General features: G+C 39.9%; 1 protein-coding gene across 1 annotated transcript; it reads right to left on the reverse strand.

Annotated features, from left to right (window-relative positions):
- Positions 1–1,380: 1,380 nt before the first annotated feature.
- On the reverse strand, positions 1,381–22,379 carry LOC140227936 (uncharacterized). Its single transcript, XM_072308320.1, has 15 exons — positions 22,254–22,379; positions 15,977–16,098; positions 13,126–13,370; positions 10,764–11,012; positions 10,034–10,151; positions 8,449–8,684; positions 7,858–7,993; positions 7,149–7,372; positions 6,518–6,611; positions 5,515–5,744; positions 5,173–5,299; positions 4,543–4,676; positions 3,151–3,321; positions 2,437–2,559; positions 1,381–1,623 (listed from the first exon to the last, which is right to left on the reverse strand). The coding sequence occupies exons 2-15, from the start codon at positions 16,077–16,079 to the stop codon at positions 1,381–1,383; spliced, it is 2,433 nt and encodes an 810-aa protein (XP_072164421.1). The 5' UTR covers positions 16,080–16,098; positions 22,254–22,379.
- Positions 22,380–23,400: the final 1,021 nt, after the last annotated feature.

A 23,400-nucleotide genomic window follows, 5' to 3' on the forward strand; every position in this document is an offset into this window, starting at 1 on the left:
ACCCTGCAGCACCACCTAGGAATTCCAAGGGGCATTCGGGAGTTTACCAGGGTCACTTCAAGTGTAGAATTTCTGAAAAGTCACCCATCATTTGTGACCGTGCATCACAAAACGAACAAAAAGTCGCACCCGTGATTTTACGCGAGGACTCATAAAAAGGTGAAACAGGTCAACCAAGTCAATATTGGGTTTTTCATATTTTCTGAAAGAGCTACCCTTCTTCTACACTATCTTAATTAAGTTTGGGATCATTGAATGAATGGGAAAGTGCATTTTTAGCAGTTTTTCTACAACCCTTTTTTGTAGAGTAGTGTGATCAGGTATGTCTCAGAGGTCGATTTTCATTTCTTGATAACCCTTTGCACACTCTTCACTTTCAAGTCTAATAACTTTTGAAGGGATAATGCTACTGCTTTGAAAGTTGGCATTAATCATGTACAGAATGAGTTAATAGAGCGTGTCCAATTTCATCCTAATCTGATAATCTCTTCATTGTTGTTGCTCCAGTGGTTTACATCCTGTTTTTTTGTCCCATTCATCGCACAGCTAGCTCGGTTTGGTAAAGAAAGTGCTTGAATAGACCTTGTTACGCTTGTACTTCAGCGCCTTTTTTCTCGGTTCACACTTTTCCAGAGCGTGTACTTTCTTTCCAATATTTATATAGGTAAGGAGAGTCCATTTCAATTGAGCTATACATCATTTTAAAGCTTAGAGTCTGCTCTTTGAGACTCTGTTCTTAACTTAAAACCCATGTCTGGCGACTTTTTGTTGGTTTTGTGATGCAGGGTAACATTTGACCCTGGACTTCACCCTGAAAGACCAGTCATGACAAATTCATGGACCTGCATCTGCCTCAATCTCTGTTCAATCAATGGGAGATTCACACTTGACAAGACATCAAATTATATTTCCACTTTTTATAAACGCAGATATCAAACGCCATTTCCCAAAGCGAATTACCCAAAAAAAGCATACAACAGGTTTCTGAAGGAAGAAATACATATAAACCACAGTACACCATGGCAACAATATGCACCACTATGTCAACATACCCTAATAAAATTAATTTCACTTCTTTCCATCTACATTGCATAACTACAGGCAGCTTGGCTACGACACAATTTTCATTCATTTTTCTCATACTGGTCTGCAAAGACGAAAGCTCATCTATACATTTAATTGCATCGTCATCACACTGATCATCAGATTGATGTTGATTATTAGTACAACCATGATCACTCTCTGATGCTCTTTCAATTGACTTTATCATCACCGTAAAGAGTATTAACATTAACATTAATTTTCATCATCATCATCATCATCATCATCATCATCATCATCATCATCATCAATGCTCATATACCCGTCATCACAATAAAATCACTGAATTAAGGCCACATCATCGTCGTCGTTGATGTCAAGATCGTCATCCTCCCCATTTTCCTCGATGTCGCCCATCTCGCCGTTGATGGTGCCTAGGTTCTGGGGACCGGTGGCGGACCCGGCCGCACCCCCTCCGGCGCTCAGCTGCCGCAGGACCAGCTTCTTGTAGACCCCTCCCTTGTTCAGCAGCTCCTCGTGTGTCCCCCTCTCAGCTATCTTGCCCTTGTTGATCACAATCACCTACAGTGATAAAAAGGAGTAAAACCAAAATAGAAATACACAATCAGGTAAACATCAACATATTTATCATGTCACAATAAGTCAATCATTCTTTTTTCTCCTTTTTTTTATTGCCTTCACTATTCACTGAATGATTTTTAATCTACATTTCATGATTCATCAACTTTCTACATGGAGTTATGGCATCTGGGGAAAAAGGTTGGGGATACATTGAAAATGATAGATAAGTAGAAACATTTTATACAGTAATAGACGGGGACTGATGAACATATAGGCCCGAATTCTCAAAGCTGGAATAACTATTCCGCGGAATAGTTATTCCAGGAAATAAGTTATTCCACCTTTGAAATGGAGAGGAAGAGATAATAGCTGTATGGAATAAAGACATAAATGGAAAGACAATAAGGAAGTTAGTTTAGACGGGTAAACACAGAAATAGATATAAAGATAAACAGATAGATAGATTAATTAACATACTTGATAGAAAGGTGAATGGAAATATAATTAGATAGACAGATGGATAGATAGACAGGTATATAGAGATAGATGGATGGACAGATAGATAAACAGGTAAGTAGATAGATTGAGAGATGGAGAGATATACAGAAACAGGGAAATATAGAAAGAAATGAGAGATATACAGAGATGACTTGGCCAAGGGCATTCAAACACTTTGGCCATGTGTTTTTGGAATTGAAGCAACAAACAAAATGAAAATTTAAATTACTATCTTTTTTAAATCAATGAATGTCGTGACCAATGACCACAACTTGCTTCTAACTAAAGACAGATACATCTCATTGCCATGCCTACCTGAGATGCGTGTTTGACAGTGGACAACCTGTGAGCAATGACCAGCACTGTCCGTCCCACCATGGCCCTGTCTATAGCCTCCTGCACCAGGTGTTCACTCTCTGCATCCAAGGCACTGGTCGCCTGTGGGATAGAAGGCATCATGATAGGCACTGAACTACCATTTATTCATTCATTTGTTCATTTTTAAATTTCATGTATTTCCACTACATCTCGCTGATATCCTGAGCAATATCATCATAGAAATGGAATGTTCATTCCTATGCAATACTTTTACTTTCATGTCACAGGCTGTAAAACGAAGAATGTTCCAGTGCATTTTAATTTCGTGAATTTTGCGAGACCCAAGATTCACAAAATTAAAATGCACGCGAAAGCTCTTGTCTACACTATATGCATTGAATATCAGAGGCAAGTCACGAAAATTTCATGTGGCGGAAAAGGCCGTCGGCTCCAATTCATGAAAATTTCATGCCACGAAGATATCGTGTTTTCCAGTGCAAGGCATGATTTGACATGTAAATATGAGGGAGTGTGAACATGCTCATTCTGTCTCTTACATAAACTAACATGAATATCAACCATGTGATTCTATTTGAGATCAAGGGAGCTTGGGCATGCTAATTCTATGGAGTGCAAGCAGTGTGATTCATATGAGATTAAGATGAAGAGTGAACATGCCCCCCCCCCCCCCAACCATCTTTCTATTCTTACCTCATCCAAAAGGAGGACTGTTGGGTCCATGAGGAGGGCCCTTGCGATGGCCACTCTCTGCTTCTGGCCCCCAGACAGCCTCACCCCTCTCTCTCCCACCAGGGTGTCGTAGCCCTCCTCAAAAGACGTGATGAACTCGTGAGCGTTTGCCATCTTGGCTGCCTCGTAGATCTGGGAGAAACACAGCAAAACGTTCTCATTACAACACTGATCCATTCCATACCAGGGCCCCGTTTTATCAAAAGATGGAGTCGATTATAAACTTCCTTACCACACAGGCTGCCATAGACTTACAACAGAAATCAACTACATAATCAATTGTAACTCTTCATAAAACATGGCCCAGTATTCAAGAAATAAAATACACTGAATCTGACAATGTTGTTGCTTCATAGGCAATAGGTAAGTGAAGAAAATAATATGTCCCATTTCACTCCTTTCCAAAAACACCACACAACACTCATTGATTTTTTCTAGTGGAAGTCAAGGCTGGGAAATTTAAATTTCGGCTAGATTTCTGTGACTGCTTGACCCCTTATTCTTATTCATTTCTTCTTTGGTTGAGGATGACCAAAGAAGACGTTGGAAGAGACAGATGGTGGAGGAGGAGCTTGGGAAGGTTCACTTGAGGAATAAGAGGATGCCCCAAATTGGGTGAAGTGGAGAGAAGATGTGAAAGTGGTTCCTGTTAGAGTGAGGTAAATCTGGCCACCCCAGTTATCGGGACAAACTGGGATAAAAATAAACGGAGGACGAATGATGGATCCTTCTTACAAAATACCAGCATTAGATAGTGACAGCTGAAGTAATGGCTGAAAATTGCAGTTTACACCATAGTACAGGTGACCTTTGACCTTGTCTTGGATTTTGATGACACAGTTAGGAAGTAGAGTTTCCTCTCTCTCATTGGCCACATTCAAACACTCAAAAAGCTAACTGATCTTACCCTAAACAAATCATACTGTACCGTACCAAACCGTGCCAGATTGGGAGCGTTCGAACACTGTCTGGAGGTACCTCAGGAGCTATTTTGAGGGTTCACATGTTTTGTAGCAACCAACACATTAACCTTGCATACCTACGCTACATACAGGTCTCCCTTACAGACAGAATCCACTCTTTGTATTATGACATAGTGTGTGTTATGTGCATTCATTTCTTTTCAACAGCTGTTCTGGACCACTTTGAGTTTGAGTGTCCTCTGGCATGGCATGGTATGGTATGGTAGGGCCTATATGTTTTTGTAGCACATCGGGAAGTGGTCCACTTTTTGCTCAGTATGGTACAATACAGTACACTTTGAAAGCATTCGAGTGCTCCTCCTGTGCAGGTATGGTACAGTACGGTAAGTTTTAGGAGAGTGCTTAAATACTTCCTTTCTCTCTCTCCTACCTCTTCATCGGTGGCGTCCCTTCCGTACGAGATGTTGTCCTTGATGGAGCAGGCAAAGAGGACCGGTTCCTGACTGACGATGGAAATCTTCTGTCGGAACCATTTGGGATCCAGACTGGCAAGATCAACACCGCCTAGGAGAGAAGAGGAGAATAGAAAGAGAGCAAAAAGCCTCGAAGTTAGATTTCTTCATTTTCACATCTCAATGAGTGGTATGTACCTTTAAATGTTATTACATCACATTATTACCCTTATAGACAAAATATATCATAGCAGCTGAAGAAATAACAGCCATCTGAAATGTAGACAAGAGAAAAGGGCCTAAAAGGTAACGAGCTTCATTTGCATGTTTCAGTAGTTGGTGTGTACCTTTAAATGTCCTTGCATTACAATATGACCCTAACAGTCAAAATATCTAGCAGCTGAAGTATTAACCCCTCATAATTTTGACAAAAAAGAAGTAACCAAATTTACCTCCATCTTTCATACTTATCTACCATTTATAGAAGTAAGAAAGGGATGAAATGCAAAAACACAATGTAAAACATTTTTTTCATAATTGACAAAATAATACCTTTTTGAAAACTGATTAGTGACATAACATAGAAGTATGAATATCAGGAAACATACTTAGTTTGACTTCTCCAGAGTTTGGCACATAGAATCTCTCCAAGAGATTGACGATTGTGGATTTCCCACCCCCTGACGGACCCACCAGGGCTACCATCTGACCCGGCTGCACCGCAAAAGTCACATCCTGTGAAACAAACCAGATTCAGATGCATTGCAATAAATCATAAAAGGAGTTTGAATGCAAAATCAGATAAATGCCATTTCCAGATTTCTGAAAGTTTATAGGTCATCATCAAACAGAGAAAAATATTATCTTTTCCATAATACTGCACTTGTTACATAGCAAGAAATATTTTTAAAGATATCCCCCCACCCACTCTCTTAACAAACTCAGCTCACCGTGAGGACAGCGTTGTCCGGCCGTGAGGGGTAGGTGAAGTTGACCCCCTCCATGCCGAGTTCGCCCGAGAAGTCCATCAGCTGGTCGCCGCCCTCGTTGCTGATCTCCGGCAGGCGGTCCATGAGCTGGAAGATGCGGATGGAGGCGCCCACAGCCTGCATGAAGTCTCCGTAGAGGGCGGAGAGGAAAGCAAACGCCATGGCAACGTTCAGGGTGTAGAGCATAAAAGCTGCGGAGGATAAAGAGGGGAAACATAAAGACGGGTTTTGTAATCACTTTTGCTACATAATTTATCACCCTCTTCATCATGACCATAATCACTTTCAAAATCATGGCTATCATCATCACTCTCCTAAACTTCCATAGAGATCAATGATTTCCACTCATACCGATGTATACTGAAAATCGCACGATTTCCAAATATAGAAGCCTTTTGTTACGTCTTAAACTTCCAGCTGTGCGGCGCACCTTGTCCTAGCAGAAACTAGAGCTCGCACTCGAGTGTGTGTATGAAAACCTCCAGTTCGTGCTGCCTGAACTTCAGAATTTGTTGACCTTACATGCCAAAAGATAAAAAATCAAAAAAAAATCAATAAAAATTCCTGGATCAGTACCAGAATTTAAACATCTGTTCCTTGTGTCATTCTTAACCTTTCCTGTAAGTTTCATTTAAATCCGCTACCAACTTTTTGAGTTATTTTGCAAACAGACAAGCCAACGGCGATGATCACTTTAACCTCCTCCTTCAGTTGCAGAGGTAACAAATGCTAGAGCGTATCATCTTCATCACTGATCAGTGATCATTGATCACATAAAAACTATTGGCATAAACCCGCTTCCTCTAATATACCAGAGTAAGACGGTGATTTTATGTTTTAACCCTGCAATAATAATAGTGGATAGTTCCCTCATTATTTGTGTTCACTTTATATGAAAGGTACAACTTTGACTGGTCAGTTCTGCACCCTAATTAGTGGGAATCATGATGGTGTAGGTTCTTACAGGTCAGTTGTCCCACGGAGATGCCCTGAGATGGGTCAGATTTGTTCATGAAGACCAGCTTGCCTCCGTACCACAGGACCAATGCAATGGCTCCCTGCCGGAATTGCATAGGAATGAAACAAATGGTCATGGCATTTTGTTTGATAGTAATCCCATAACATACAGCAAGAAACTATGCATGATATACCACAAATCTTGCAAAATACTTTTTGAACACAAAGATAATCTTTAGAGGTTCAAGGAAAGAGAATATAGCATCAAAAAAAAAAAAAGAGGAAAACTTTTATCATTCTAGGAAAATATTTTTCATAGAACAGGAAGTATTTAATGCATAGAATTCTTGTTAGTAGTACAGAGGGAGCATTTCTTTATCATTCTTACAGTTCAGTTTCTAACAGTAAGGTAATCAATGATCTCTCTAAGATATCTAATTTCATAAGCCGGGCTTACTCATTTGATCGTTATCTCCTTTCCGTGCTCTTTCCTTTCATCTTCTCCTTCCTCATTCATGCCTTTTCTCTTGTCTTTTCCTTTCCCCGTTCACTATCATCCCGTTCTCTCCCTCCCCCATTCTCTCGTTTACTTCTTTTCCTCATCCTCTCATTTCGGTGCATCCTCTTGTGTAACCCACCTGCATGACAATTCCAACGATTCCATTGAAGACCCCTGAGGCGATGGCGATGCGCTTGCCGAAGAAGTAGCTCCTGTCAATCTCCTTCCCGTAGGTGGAGTTTGCCTTGCTCTCACCGCTGAAGGATCGAACCGTGCGGATACTAGAGATGGCCTCTTCGGCAGCAGTCCCTGCATCGCCAAGCGCATCTTGAAACTTCTTTCGAATGTCCTGCACGTACCGCCCTGCCAAGGCACAAATTTGTAACATCTGTTTGTTTGTTTTGTCATTTCATGCATAAATATATTCATTTTCTTCTTCTTTTCTTCTTCTTCTTTTCAGGTATGTATATATTATGTTGTGTATATGTATGTTGCATATCACTTCAAACTAACTTGTGGTCTGACCATATTACATGCACTCATCATTAAGGCACAAAACACAATGTTCAATAGAATTTTAGAGCTGTCATTATATTTTCTAATAAATATTAGGCCATTCAGTTGAAAAAACAACAAAGTTTCAATGAGCATTCATAATCTGACCTTCATATGTTAGCACATAGATTCTGTCCAGTGTTACATACGTTTACCCAAAATTTTCCATTTGGGCATAAATACAGCTACATCCCAGATAATGACTCTTTTACTGTGGAAATGCCAAATACATGGTGAAAACAATAACAGAAGTACTTGTGAGGTTGTATTAAAAGGTAAGAAGAAGCACTCACCATATTGCACTGCACCAATTGCTATGATAGGGACTACAGAAAGCAGCACTCCCGTAAGAGCTGCACTCTGACTGAACATGATGGCGATGGAGCCGATGATTTGGAAACTGTATCGCACCAGCATTGAGACATTCACCTGTGAATATTGTCCAGAAATGAGGATACTAGATTTGAATACATCATTCGGTGATAGGCAGATATAATTCATTCTTTTTACAACATTAAATTCATTTTGCAATATCAAAATGGTTTTTACCTCAAGGAAACCCTTGAATCTAACTTTGATCTAAAATAAAGCATCATGCATTACACACATCTAGCCAATGTGCTAAGAAATCAAGTGGCAACACAATAATTACATGGCCCCACATACATTTATTTTGGCTACAGGCTTTAGTTTTCATGAAATCTCTTAACAAGTTTGCATAAGTTACTATGACTATTACTTATGACTGATCTACCATAAACAAAAGTATATGGAAATATGCATACCATTTCCAATTTAACAGATAATTCACAACAGATACTGGGTAGTATACGGCATGATACATTCTACAGACTGCTTCTGGGGTCTGTGTGATGTGAACCTACCGTGACAGCATTCTGCACGACTTGCGTGTCCGATGAGAGGCGATTGGTCAGCTCGCCAGTCCGGTTGGTGTCGAAGAACGCCACCTCTTGCCGGATGATGGCACCGAAGAGGCGCGTGCGGAGGCGGCAGACGACTCGCATCCCAGCGAGGGTGAACGCCCAGGAGCGGATCATGGAACAAACAGCGCCCCCGGCAAAGATGAGGAACAGGATGACCACCATCCTATTGACTTGATCTGTCAAAGCAAGTGGGGCAAACACTTTCTTCAGTCCCATATACATAATTTTGCTGGAATAAAGTATTCTTGAGTTGCCCTGCATGCTAGGTACAACATCCAAAGGCCCAGTGGGTTGTACAACACCAGTGTGATTATTATTCCATGTCGATTACTGAAAAGTCAACATTCCCTGATTGCTTTTTACTGACTTAAAATGTTAGGGGTAACATGATTCCTCCTACCTTTTAAAGGAGTTAAGTCAAGTGTCAAGAGTCAAGTATTGATAGAATTCTCTTTCTACTTTCTATTCATTGTTCACCTTCTTCTCCACCAAAGAGGGTACATGGATTTGACCACCCCCCCCCCCCTGAAAAAATAATAATAATAATTGTTGAACAGATTGTCTAATTACATGTATCTTCACATCTTCATTACTTCTATCTCTTATATGCCTGATTTTCAAACCTCCTCCTGCCCCCTCTCCTTCCTTTCTGGTTCATCTTTCTCCACCCATTGATTTCTAACCCTTTTCTTAATCCTCGCTATATCATTTGTTACAGCCTCTGTCTCCTATCCTCCCGTCTCCCTCAGTGCAACCTCAACTTCCAGCTCACGGCTGCTCTGCTACTGTCACTATTTGCCTTTCCTACACACTCTCCATGTCCCTTCCCTTCTTTTATACCCTCTTTCCAGGGTCTTCTTTCTCCAAACAACAGTCCTTTCATGGGGTGCGTTCGAACGCTCTCTTCAAGTGAACTGTACTGTACCGTATCCGTACCAGAGGGGTGCTCGAACTGGACCACTTCCCGATGTGCTCCAAAAGGATACCAAAAGCGTACCCAAAGTTCGCATGTGAAGAATGTGCGTAACATACACATACATGTACATCATAATGCAAAGAATTCATTCTCTTTGTTCGGGACATCTGTAAATAGTTCAAGCGCGCCAGGTGAATGACCCTTTTGCTACAAAAGGCATGACTCCCTCTAAAAATAACTCATGAGGTACGCTTTCTCCACAGAGCACTCAAATGCTCCAAATCTCCCACAATTCAGTTCACTTTGGTTCGCTTTAGAGTATTACTTAAACGCACCCATGCGCTACATACGCATGGTGTTACCGCAAACCTCTCTTTCTCATCTACATCACCAATACAAACTCTCAAACAACATACACTATATAGATGTATTTTGTGTGATATAAAATGTATATAAAAAACAAGTTATTTTTATGAAGTAAAATAAGCTAATGCTATTCAGTTTAAGAAGGAAATTAAAAAAAATACAGAGCTCTGGACAAACACACTCGCGCGCACACACACACACACACACACACACACACACATCAAATCGTTGGACAATTCTTACACATGCTGGACGCCTTTAGGGCCTGGTCCACCACTTTGCCGAAGAAGAGGGGAGCAGCCATGGTCGAGGCACTGGATCCAATGAGGGCTACCATTCCCAGAGTGATAATACCAGTTTCCTACACAATGGGAAGGAGCAATGTAAGATGTCATCACAAAGAGCAAATATTCTGTGTCTCCAATTGTCATTCCAGCCTAATGTAATTCATACAAGAAAAGGGGTGGCCCGCTTTAACATCACAAAAGCAAAACTACTGGATGAATGAATACACAGTCATGATGAGCAAAATTTGTTTTCTTCTTGACAGAAATGATTGAAGAGATCAATCAAATTCTAGAGAGAGCAACTCCATTCAATGGCTAAACCCACTGAGGATGGGCTGATTTTGCTACAACATGCATTTCCCACAGACACCTGCCCGTGTATACTCAGGACTCGTCCTTAACGGGTTGACAAGTGCACTGTCAATTTTTACTTGTAGCAATAATCCGAAGATGTCATGTGCTAATCTGGGTGCTGCAGTGTTCATGTTAGTATCCATCAGAATGGGATGTTTAATTTTTTGATACTCTTTTATGTGGCAATGACTGACATTGGTGAACAGGTCATGGGCAAGGACAAGGGTGAGAAAATTGATATTATTGGCGTAGACTTGCATCAAGACTTTGTCTGTCGTGATTTATTCTGCACTGCAATATGAGGCCGGAAGCCCGATTTCTTTTCTGCTCACCGGTTTAGCGAGGGCAAGCACACGGGCCAGGTCGGCCTTCGACTTGGACGCCTTCTCCTTTTCCTCCTCCTCGTCGATCTGGTGCTCGATGCGGATGAGCTGGAGGCGGCGCATGTAGTGGGGCGCGGCCAGCGAGGCGACGAGCTCGACCAGCGTGAAGACGACGGACGCGATGACCAGCACGTTGTAGGTGATGTGCATCGGCGTGTAGTCCGTAAAGTTCAGGATGGCGTTGAGCACAAGCCCTCCCTGCAAACCGCATCAAGATCAGGTATGGTCCCTTTTAATACCCGTAATGACTTTTGACCTTTGACCTGTCAAATACTTCCTAGCTATCACACAAGTCCTTGTAAACATATATATGTTGCTAATTTGCAGATTTGACATTTGGTTTAATTTATGCTTTAATAGTGATTGGATGTTTAGATTCAGATTACTCTGCATTCAAACCATAACATACTATGTGCATTTTTGGTATAAAATGACATGCATGGTTTATTTTCATTACTGCAGCTGCTACATACAAGCTATGGTTGGTTGGAGCAATATGAAACAACTCTTTTCACTGGCATCCTCTGTAAGCAACAGGTGTGTTCCTTGGAGACATATTAAAGTCTCTGAAACAATTCAATTCAATTTTTATTCGGCGCAAAATAAATCAAAAGTACATTATGTACACAATAAAAACAAAAGCAATGTGTATATACATGCACATGTTAAAGAAATTAATGCCGGAACCCCTTTGAAGCATCTAGTGCTTGTTAGCAACGTCAGCAGGGCCCAAAACAATATTACACAAAGTACAGTCATTAAATGGCGTATTGTGCAAAATGAAAAGAAAAAAAAAAACACACACACAAAAAAAAAAAAAAACACTTAGCAGCCCTACATACACCATGCTCTTATCACACACGTAACACACACACTCAATAGCAATGTCAGGATCAGAGAAGTGAACAGAAGAATGAATTTTGTAACAAGCAATCTACTCAGTCATGGATAACAGTTTCTTAAAAGTATGCTGTTTGAACAGTGTTCTGAAGCGAGAAAGTGTAGTGCTGGACTTGAGATCTGGACTAATTGAATTCCATTCATGTACACCTGTAAAATGAATTGAATGAGTCCTAACTGTTAATGCCCCAGTCACATATAAACACAGATGCTCAAGGATCTACACGGTGATCTGGGGAGATCCGGAGATATCCGGGGAGATCCGGGATTTTGGTATGACTGTACACACGGTATCAACACAGCAGCTACATGGATAAGGCCGGAAGAGCGCGGCGTCTACACGGACAAACACGGCATCTACACGGATCAACACGGCAGCTACACAGCAGCCACACGGACCACCCCGGATTGCTCTGCCAACACGGCAATCCCCGGATGATGCCGGATGTTTTTGACCTCCAAAAGTTGCCGTGTTGGCCTCCCGGCGTCAACACAGATCTCTCCCCGGATCAGATCCGGGGTGGTCCAGGGTGATCCGGGATGTCTATGTGACTGGGGCATAAGCAGGCTAATGGCATTCTCAGGCTATATCTTACCTGAGTAGAATAATCATGAAAATACAAATTCCATTTAGACATATCATGAAACAAAAATGGGAGGATGCCTTTATGATACTTAAACATAAACACTAATACATTAAATCAAACAAGTTCATAAATGGCTAGAATTTTTAACTTGACAAAAATTGGTAAACTTGAGTAGAATAATCATGAAAATAATCGAGAATTACTCTTAATAAAAACATTCTTCTCCCCTACATATAAGCAAAGCCATGTGCAGGGAGAGCTAGAGGGTAGCGCCGAGGGGTAGCGTGGTTGTGTGTTCATGTACATGTACAGTACTACGTCAGTATGCATGTGTGTGTGTGTGTGTGTGTGCACTACATGTACATGTCGTATGCCGTTAGTGTATGGTGAATGCTCATCGCGAAATCGGGCACCCCGCTTAAAGGGGCCGTGTTTGCTACTCCCAACCTGTCCCGATTATGTGATGAATACTGTATTTCTACTTTCAACTTCAGATTCAGCTGTGTTGTCAGCACATTGGTGTTTCTCTATCTTATGTAAAAATGAAATGTAATGATAGGAACATTTAAATAATATAAAATCAAGGCAGAAGGTATATGAAAAAAAAAAAGTGAGAAAATGAAATGCACCGATATGAATATAGATCAAAATGAAATGAAATGAAATGATGTGAATTGAAATGAAGTGATATGATATGAAATGAAGTGAATTGAAACAAAATGAAATGTAATACCATAAAAAGAAAAAGAAAAAATAACAGAAAAAGAAGTGAAATAAAGTGAAAAATATTAAAGGTTTGACTAGCACAGCTTGTGGCTGCTGACCTTGGTGGCTGAATAGGCCAGACCGAGAAGACTGAAGACGATGGTGAAGATGTGCATCCAGCGCTTCCAGGCGGTCAGCGAGGCATTGTAGGGTTGGTCAAGCATGGCCAGGGCATAGTCCTCCATCCTGGTGAAGGCATAGAAGAGAAGCATCATCCGGACCAGGGCCAGACAGGCCAGCTCGAAGGCTGACCCCATGATCGTCCAGTGCACCACCTCGGACTCCAGGTAGGCGGAGTGTCCTCCTGCCATTTTGACCAGTCGGGATGTCAAACAGTTATGACAGACATGACTGGTTCTTCACTTGTTTGGGCACTCCACACCTGATTCATCCCATTCAACAATCATCACTTTAATTCACTCGGAATGTAAAACTATGTCTCATTTTCGCTCTGCTCTTCAGTACAACCTGCATTCACATTGGAATTTAGTGTGGTATTAAACATCAAGATACTAGATACTGCAATAATTCATTTGACACAGTTCTCAATCACAAAATAACCATGGTATTTCTGGTAAGCACTGCACATACAACAGTAATTTTGTAAGCATATCTCTAATTAGGAGAAGCCTGGACATGTGTCAGGTAACATAATAAATGCTACTGTATGAACAGTGGTATTATGTGACACAATGTACACTCAAATCTCACATGTGTGTTTCATATAAAGTTTGAATTACCACCCTAAACATCATTTGTGATGTCATTTTGTGGTGTATTTGCATTCATGATAAAAATTACCACATATAATACTGCAGTCTTATTTCACCGTCATTGTACATTCACCGTCACTATGAATGCATCTACTGAACAGGAACTTGATACCAAGAGCAGACTGCCACCATATATTTTATCTTAGTTTTTTTAGTTTCCTTGCTTCAGAAGTTATTGTATGAAGGAACTGATATAATCAAAATGTATGTCTGCAGATAATCATACTTACACATGTAATACATTATTATTATCAAGCTGAACAATTTGAATCTATTCTACATAATCCAATCTTTGTAAAGCCCTTTGGGAGGCATCAAAGTCCAATACTTGTAAAAGGTGAAAAGGACTCCAGTTAAAATTGACAATTCATGTGATTAGATAAGTCTACTCTCCCTTTATTGCCACAGGTAATCATGAACTCATTCAAGTGGCAGAAATAATCCATAGGGAAATATTATCTCGTGTTCCATACATGTACAAATGAAGCGTTAAGTATACCATGTAGTTATTATGTACTCAACGAGTGCTCGTAGCACGCCCCTCCCCCCCCCCCCCCCAATCTTCATGATTCTGATTCTGATTTTAATGATCCTCACACAACCATGAACTGGACATACTCTTCCAAGTCATTTTGCGATGTAAACAGCAGATATTACATTAATTCCACCAATCTCTACTTTCACAAGTAAAAGCAGAACATGTGAACTTAAGGTCACATTACTTGAAGTCAAATAGATTTTGCTTGTTTTTGTAGTTGTTGTTATTTTCAATCAGGTGGATCTTTTCCTAAAGTATATTTCCTTGTAAACCAGCTTTTACGAACCTGTGTATTAGCTTGACTAACATCAGTTTGCATTTTAAATGTACATTTTATCTCACTATCGCTACATTCAGGGGTGGATCCAGGAATCCGTCCGTAAAGGGGAGGCGCATTTACAAAATTAAAGGGGGGTGCACGTATCCCCCCCATTTTTTTCTTTTTATTTCTTTTGTTTTAACAAAAAATAAAGAGGGGAGCGCGCCCGATACGCCCCCCTCTGGATCCCCCTCTGACACTGATACAGGTTGCTGTAGATTGCGCCTTGATAGCAGTACACAAAACTACACCAAAAGGGGACACCATTGCTGTGCAGAAACTGTGCATTGTACAGACAGCAGGTACACAAAAATAAAAAACCTCTCCCTGGCAAAGACAGCTTTAGCAGGTACAGTATATAGCTAGAGCTGATGTGCATGACAAACACGTGCACCACCATACACACAATGAAATGATTAAACATGCATTGCGCAAACTATCAGGACAGGTATGCAAGACCTTTTGTGGATTGCATCGGATAATGAGCTCAAAGTTCACGGCCCTCAATCTTTCGTTAGCCTTCTACCCTTCTACCAAACTTCTCCTAGACATCAAAATCACCATCAAGACAGTACAGTTTGTGGGTCATTTTTTTTTTCCACCAACATTCCGCATTTTGTTTTCAAAGTGCGATAAGAAAGATATCTCTTTCAGATTTTCAGTAATTGAATAGAAGGTCGTCCAGTCACACTATGACAAATACATCTCACCTCAGAATGAAATGAGAGCTGTGACATTATACATTTCTTGCCATTTTCTAGTTATCAACAGTTATCAAATAGCTATCAATAAGGTACACGGGAAACATTTACAATCTATCTGTGAAATCATGTGCATTTCCTGTACTTTGCATGTTTGTTTCAATAAACCATCATCAAATGAAATGAAATCAAATCTAACTTAAAAGCTCTCATATGAAGATGGAAAGGATTTGAACTACTGCATATTTCAACAGATAGGGTCCGACAAGACCACTATAGGATTCAGTTTTCAATTGCCTTAAATCATCTCAGAATAGAATTCATCACGAACATTTGATTTATTTATAGCAAAGGCTGAACTGTAATAGTACACTCCTCATGGAAATTTGAAACTACACCATTTCTTTTTCACACCAGGAAGACTGGCTGGGTTCTTGCTTGTCATATATAAGCGTGGGGTTACTTTATTCTTGCGATGAGCAACATTCATTCATCTAGGAATGATTATCATAATGTCACCGTTACTCAGTTAGCTGAAGGTTCGACATCTCCTTTGCCACAGAGTTCTCACTCACTCACCTGTAAGCCAGAGTACCAGGCATGTTGTCCCGTCGATGAGCAGGAAAAAGCGCATGAGAGTGCTGAAGCGCCAGAATGGCATTGAATAGCGGACCTTCGCCATGCTGCTGTCGTGTTAATCTCTGGCGAAGATATAAGAAAGATAAAACATATTATGTCTCGAGTAAATGCTCCCTTAAAAAATTCACGCTTTTGATCATGATTGCAAGCAGTCGAAAACCCTACACAAGTACCTGATTCATTGTCTTTCATCCAAACAGTACTTTAAAGGATTAGTACCACACAAAAATCTCTCCATCTTCTAACACACAATGGAAAGTTTCATGAATCATATCATTAAACTGCTCCAGAAGAGTAAATATCATCTCTTTCCCTTAAAGTAATACATTTTAGACAATCCTCCTTTTTAACCTTGTGCAGATTTTATTGATTTAACCAGTTCTATTTAGTTGATTTTGAAGAAAAGATATAAGCGCTAAAATTCAGAGGTACCACCTGAGCAATGCTGACAAGATGATAATCACTGCAACAACAACAACAAAAAAAGCCAAAAAAAAAAAAAATCCTTCAGGACACAGATATGTTAAGATGATATGAATTTCACATACATATGTTTCACTATATACAACAACAACTTGTGCAATGTGTGGTTACTTGTTGCACACAGAGGGGAAGCAACTGGTACCGTAGCTTTCACCAGTTCTTCAAGACCCATGCAAATGGTACACTTTTAGATATGAATGCTTAAAATATTCACACAATAAGTGATTAAACAGACAGAATAAGGATTGATGTTGACATGGAAGGGAGAGAGGGAAGTGAGCAAGAAGACAATGTACATTTTAGAAGCAGCAAAATGTGTTTGTTTGGTTTTTTTCTAAGTGGGTGTCGATCCCTCTTAAAGCAAAATAACACTGACAGAATGACAGGAACTCCCCCTTGTGGGGACATTAAATTCAGCAACCTATCAAGATTCAACTAGAAATATCACTGAAGGTGATTAATACCCCCGCCCCGTGACGACAGTCTTACCCAAGGAATGATCTTTCCTTGATCTTCTGCCATTTAAATGCTGTTACCATGGCAACGCAGCTTCCGAAACGTCCGAAAAATGTCTTGCACATCTTCCCACCAAGACTATTGTGTGTGCCACATTTCATAAGCTTTTGTCAAAAACTGAGGAAGTACTGTAAAAGTGGATATTTTCGCGCGACTAATTTTTCGCGCTTGGCCGGGTCAGAAGAGTTTCGTGTGTTTTTAATTCCGCGGAATCAAGACATCACGCACAGGAACGTATGGCAAGCAAAAATATTCGCGTGTTTTTATTTTCGCGCTAGTTTCTGGTTGCACGAAATGCGCGAAAATTTCAACACCGCGAAAATTTCCACTTTTACAGTAGTTCAATCCACAAGAACTTTCCTTGATCTTCCGCCATTAATATGCCGTTACCATGGCAACGCAGCTTCCGACACGTCCAAAAAATATGTCTTGCACATCTTCCCACCAAGACCAATGTGTGTGCCACATTTCATGAGCTTCAGTCGAATACAGAGGAAGTAGTTCAATCCACAAGATCTTTCCTTGATCTTCTGCCATTTATATGCCGTTACCATGGCAACGCAGCTTCCGACACGTCCGAAAAATATGTCTTCCACATCTTCCCACCAAGATCAAGGTGTGTGCCACATTTCATAAGCTTCAGTCAAAAAACTGAGGAAGTAGTTAAATCCGCAAGATCTTTCCTTGATCTTCTGCATTTAATATGCCGTTACCATGGCAACGTACTTTCGGGTACTGTCAAAAAATGCGTCTTGCACATCTACAACCAAAGGCACACATCTGTACCAAGTTTCATGGAAATTGGGCAAAAACTGAGGAAGTAGTTTGCAACACAAAATTTTCCATCATTTTGGCTCATACATGTAATATGTGAGCTGTTACCATGGCAACATACGTTTTGTCACTGTCAAGAAATGTGTCATGCTGACCTATATCCTAAGACAAACATTCAATATGAATTCCATGAGAATTGAAAGAACACCGATGAAGCAGTTTTGCCATGAAGCATTTTGCCCTATATTTTACCAATAACATGCCGTTACCATGGCAACGCACTTTTTGCCACTGCGGAAATATGTGTCTTCTACATTAACATATTCAGATGAACATCTGTACCTAATTTCATAAAAATTGATCAAAAACTGTGGGAGGAGTTCGCGACGCAAGATTTGTACCCATTTTTGCCCATAATATGCCGTTACCATGGCAACGTACTTTTGGGTACTGTCAAAAAATACATCTTGCACATCTACAACCCAAGGCACACATCTGTGCCAAGTTTTATGGGAATCGGTTGAAAACTGAGGAAGTAGTTCGCAACGCAAGATTTGCAACGGACCAACGGACCGACCGCCCGACCGCCCGACCAACCGCCCGACCGTCCGCTGATTCCTATATACCCCCTTCAAACTTCGTTTGGCGGGGGTATAAATACAGAACCTGCAGGGGGGCGTTTCATCAACGAGTTCGTCGGAGGTTTTCACCGACGAATTTGCTATCAGCCAATCAGACGCAAGGATTTACACTGACAACTGTTAAAAGCTTATGAAATCATGCGTCTGATTGGCTGATAGCAAATTTGTCGGTGAAAACTCCGACGAACTCGTTGATGAAACACCCCCCTGATGTAATGTCCCTTTTAGTCACAGGACACTCAATTTGAAGAGAAGATGGTACAAGGGTTTTTAATAGTCTGGAAGCTAGACTACATTGTACTACTGGTGATGACTGAAGTGGACAAAGTGCATCTTTATGCAAGTGTACCTCATTACGGAAATTTGATGCTTCGCTTTCCACGGGAATGCCACTCTCTACTGTTGATTCATCACTGGTAATGCTTCCATGCTACATTCAAGCACTTGAATTTATATGAAAGAATTAAACTTACAGTAGATGATAAACTCAAAAAAGACTGAGTAGTAGAACACACAGGACTTGCAATAACTACAACGTAAGCACTGTATAATCTCTCCTTCACTGAACATACAAAATCACTCTAAATTCCTTCTTTTACAAGAATCTCTATCTAGCATCCATTGTTAAAAAAACAACAACATAACAAGATGTAACACATTTGAAATTACAACATCTCTAACCCTTACTGTGCTGTGTTAGCCAAATGGTATGTCACACACTCTCATTGCTTTCTTCATTGATTGAAACGGATGTCTGCAAACAAATTGTCTATAAATAGAGATTACATAATCCACCTACTAATGTAATCCCCATTGTGTCACTTATGTCCAAGGCCTTCTTGTTTGACTGAGGCACATTACTATACTTTCAGTCGTGGGTTTGCTGAGCTCTGTAAAATTATGTCAGTTTTGGCAGATTTTCAAAATGCTGATGAAAAAAAAAAAAAAGACAAGTTAGGCTAAATGCCCAGGCACATGAAGAGTTGTGAATAGTCTTTGTTTAAGGCTGCTATCATTTAATACTGGCAGGAGTTCAAAGAAATAGTAGCAATTTCATTCAAATCACACTAAAACAAGATAGTTGAAGAGTTTTACAATTCTTTTTTTTTTAAAATAAAAACAGGCTTTTTAAATATTGTTCCTACCAATTCTGATTTTTCAAAGGAAAGGGGTTAGTAGTTGTTGAATTTATCATCCAAAGACATGAATGTACTGATGTATTTTAAGGTCAAATCAATGTAAAAGCTGTGTTGATGACATCATCAGGTCAGCTAATCTGTGTGTGCTTCTTATCAAAGTCCACTGTGTGTGGACATTGTCTGCATGTAGATTTCCTGAACAAACATCTACAGTATGCACATTATCCTGTCAATTCAGTCATAAAATCAAAATTGTACATAATAGATTGTACGTACACATGCATGCACTCACACACTCAGATACACACACAAACAAACACATTTTAATGCATGTGAACATTTTGAAACAAATAGTGCATCAACCCCACTTGACTGGCAGTATTGGCTATGCACTTAAACTTTGTGCTGCTCTCAATAGTGTGCTAAACTGAACCCCATTATTAGTAAGGGAGGATGCTCAAATAGACTAAAAGCCCCCTTCCCCTTCTCTCGCCTCACCTCCCCCTCCCCCTCCCCCCTCCCCCCTCCCCCTCCCCCTCCCCAAAAGAATGTATGAAACACCTTTGCATTATTTCACAATCACTGTACAAAGAATGAAGACACCACACTGCATGTCAGTATTACAGCGATTAGATAAGAAACCTAGGAGAAAAATGTTTTTTAAAATCTCCATAAAAGTGACATGAAAGTATGACCAAATCACCTGTTTCAGGAATCGTACATCTGTACACAGATTTGGATATTTTCAATACCCAAAGATACACAAACACACACACATAATTATACACACTCATATGAACAAATCTAACTACTTATCCACTGCCCATCTCTATAGATTTCTAAAGCATAATCTGCATATCCTAGGGTGCTTCAGTCGTGTTTTACCTTTCACTAGGAGACAAAATCCGCAATTGATGAGACCTTCAATTTTGTGCACTCAAAACAAAATCTAGATGGTCTAGAGATCCAAAAATACAGACCTTCATTTTCTTTTCCAAACCATTGATAATTGGGCATTGATGTTCAATGTCTTTCCTTTTAATAGGGAGTAAACAAAATTCTAAACCACAGCTACAATCATGGGATTACAGACATAATTCCCCATCTGCATTGATGTTGACTTTTATGTGCATTCACTGTTTTTTGCTAATCTATTTTTTATGCAAAAATAAACTGTGATGTTACTGTCAAATTTGGAGCTGTCTTTGACATGTAATGATGTCAAGCCTTTGTCCTCTTTGCGGTGAACCAAAGACCATGCAAAATGTTTGTAAGACATTATCTGGTTAGTCATGGCAGTATATTGAATCTGGTGAGACCACCTGGGGAGCAACGCTGCACTCATTTTGCAATCAGCACATCACTTTCAGAGGGAATCTTGACTCAAACCCACATTGTCCAATTGCCTCGGGCAGCTAAAACTCATTCTTGGCCAAGTGAAAATACTAGCAACTTAACACCCACAACGATTATGGGGTCTTTACCTCATAATCTATTACTGAAAGGGTACAAGGTGGCTCAGTAGGTAGTGTATACCTTCAATCAAATGGCTCAGGTTCGGTCGTGCGTTCAAATTCAATCCAAGTGAGTCTTACTGAGCAATGTTATGTTTTTACCATGCCAGCCTCTCTAGTATGGCTAGTAGAAGCAAAACACTCTGTCCCTCAGATAGGACATAAAACGGAGCTCTCGTGTGTGACAGAGTCTCATCTTCACACACCCTGCTTCATTCATTCGTTGCAAAGAGCAGTGAAGCAAATGCATGGGCTATCCAGCATCTTGTCAGATGAAAAATGAAAATAAGCAAACCAACCCGGTGACCATTTAGGCAATTTGGGCAAAAATGTTTTGTAATGTCTTGCATTCCTCTTCTTTTGATCAACATGTTGATATCACAGCTACCGTATAGTCTACAAGGCCAGGCCTGGAAGAAGACAATACTTCAATAACTCGGCAAAGCACAAAGTAGGGAATCGTGACTTGTATTTTACAATGCCTTATGTTCCCATAATCTGCATGATAGGCAAGTCTCATGACTTTCAATATCTTGTAGTGGTATGGTACATAGATATGTATCAACAAATGTAATGCATGTCAACCTGAAAATTACAGTTGTATAAAACGTTTTCAAAGTTAACTTTGAAAAGTTCACCAGCAGGTGAGATTCAAAATCATTACACATATTTTCATTACATTTGGTTAAAAATGCTTGATAATGGCAGGAAAAAAAAAAAGCCATCGCATCATTGATCAAATTGAATTAAAGACAACAAAGTTTAACAGTTACATGTCTAACAGTTAGATATGACCGAGGCCCCGAGGGAAATAATCAGCATTAAACATGTTAAAATATCAAGGCAGGGGGAACTACAAAATTAGCACTCACAGTTACATTCACAGCAGACAAATCTCATTGTCATTCCTGATTTTCTATCTTAATGTTCGGGCTGGTCGCAGTTAGTGTCCAACCACCCTGCCGGCCAGCTGATCCCATCCCACCGGCCCACTTGATATACCTACGCCATGACAGCGTTTACATCACTTACAAAATAAGTAATATGTGGGACTGGTATATCGAACGAAAGCCGGCAAACACAGTTCATGCAATTACATGCTATGCAACACACATATCCCCGTTATTTAAATATCAAACTCTAAACTTACATAATCTGCTTGACCACGGCTCAGCTATTCAGCATGTAGTATATCTCTTTCACAGAATTGGAAGTACTATTCGGTGTGCAAACATCGATATGACTACGATCTTGGCTTCACTGGCGCGCGGTCTTTGCGATGGATTGATCCGCCAAACCAAGTGGCCGGTTGTATTGTCTTCTGCATGCAGTCAGTCTAGCTGTAGTCTGTTAGTCAGCAATATTGAAAATTCTTACGCAATCTTCCACGTACCGAACTTTACGAGTACGTGTACAATCAAAGATCTTACAGATCTTTGGTACAATCACAATTCTAAGGGTATGAGTAATATGGTATGACATTGTTTCATTAAAAAAAAAAAAAAAATAAAAAAAAAAAATTTACAAACGAAAAAATTGAATTAAAAGATCCCCAATTAGCCATGTAAGTCTATAACTCTATGAAAACTTAGGCCTACTTGTAATTTTTTTTCCATTCATTCATTTATTTTTCATTTCCAACAGAAACATATAAATATATTACAGAAATTGAATACATAGATTTCATCATAATACAAAGTAAAGGATAAGTTTACAGAAAAATTGTAAGTATACGAAAATGTTGGAAATGGGGAGGAATGCTAAAAAGCTGAGCTTGTAGGGTGCATTCCCCCCACACGTAATACAAGAAATTGTATGATCGATTGACTGATATACAATGAAAATGGATGAAACAAAAAAACTAAGACAAAAAGACCTATAACTAACCTAACTAATCCGAAACAAAAACCCAGAACAAATCCCTATACACTAAGTCGCTGTCATACCGGAAGAGAGGGGAAAGAAATTAGAGGGAGAGAGAGGGAGAGAGAGGGAAAGAAAGAGAGAGAGGGGGGGGGGGGGGGGGAGAGTGTGAGAGAGATCACTTATTACGTGGAGCGAGGACAAAACAATAGAAGATTATAACCAGACGAGAGGTAGTGGATGGATGGAGCCGCTTGGCTGTGATTTCAACAGAATATAAGGTTGGATTTTACACTTCTTTGCAACCACAGAATAAAGGATCAATACAATTTTTCAATTTCATGAAATTAATATACAAAATATTAATTTTCATAATGATGTTTAGATAAATTCTTGTAACTGTTCAAAATGTTTTTCTTCAGATTAATATTTAG

The sequence above is a fragment of the Diadema setosum genome, chromosome 4 (assembly GCF_964275005.1).
Source record: "Diadema setosum chromosome 4, eeDiaSeto1, whole genome shotgun sequence".
In the NCBI taxonomy this organism is placed as follows: domain Eukaryota; kingdom Metazoa; phylum Echinodermata; class Echinoidea; order Diadematoida; family Diadematidae; genus Diadema; species Diadema setosum.

Coding starts and splice junctions, on each gene's coding strand:
- LOC140227936 (XM_072308320.1), bottom strand. CDS start 16,079: ATGGCGAAGGTCCGCTATTCAATGCCATTCTGGCGCTTCAGCACTCTC. Junction 7,994..8,448: donor TCGTGCAGAATGCTGTCACG/GTAGGTTCACAT, acceptor CAATATTCACAG/GTGAATGTCTCAATGCTGGT. Junction 3,322..4,542: donor GGGACGCCACCGATGAAGAG/GTAGGAGAGAGA, acceptor TGTTTCTCCCAG/ATCTACGAGGCAGCCAAGAT.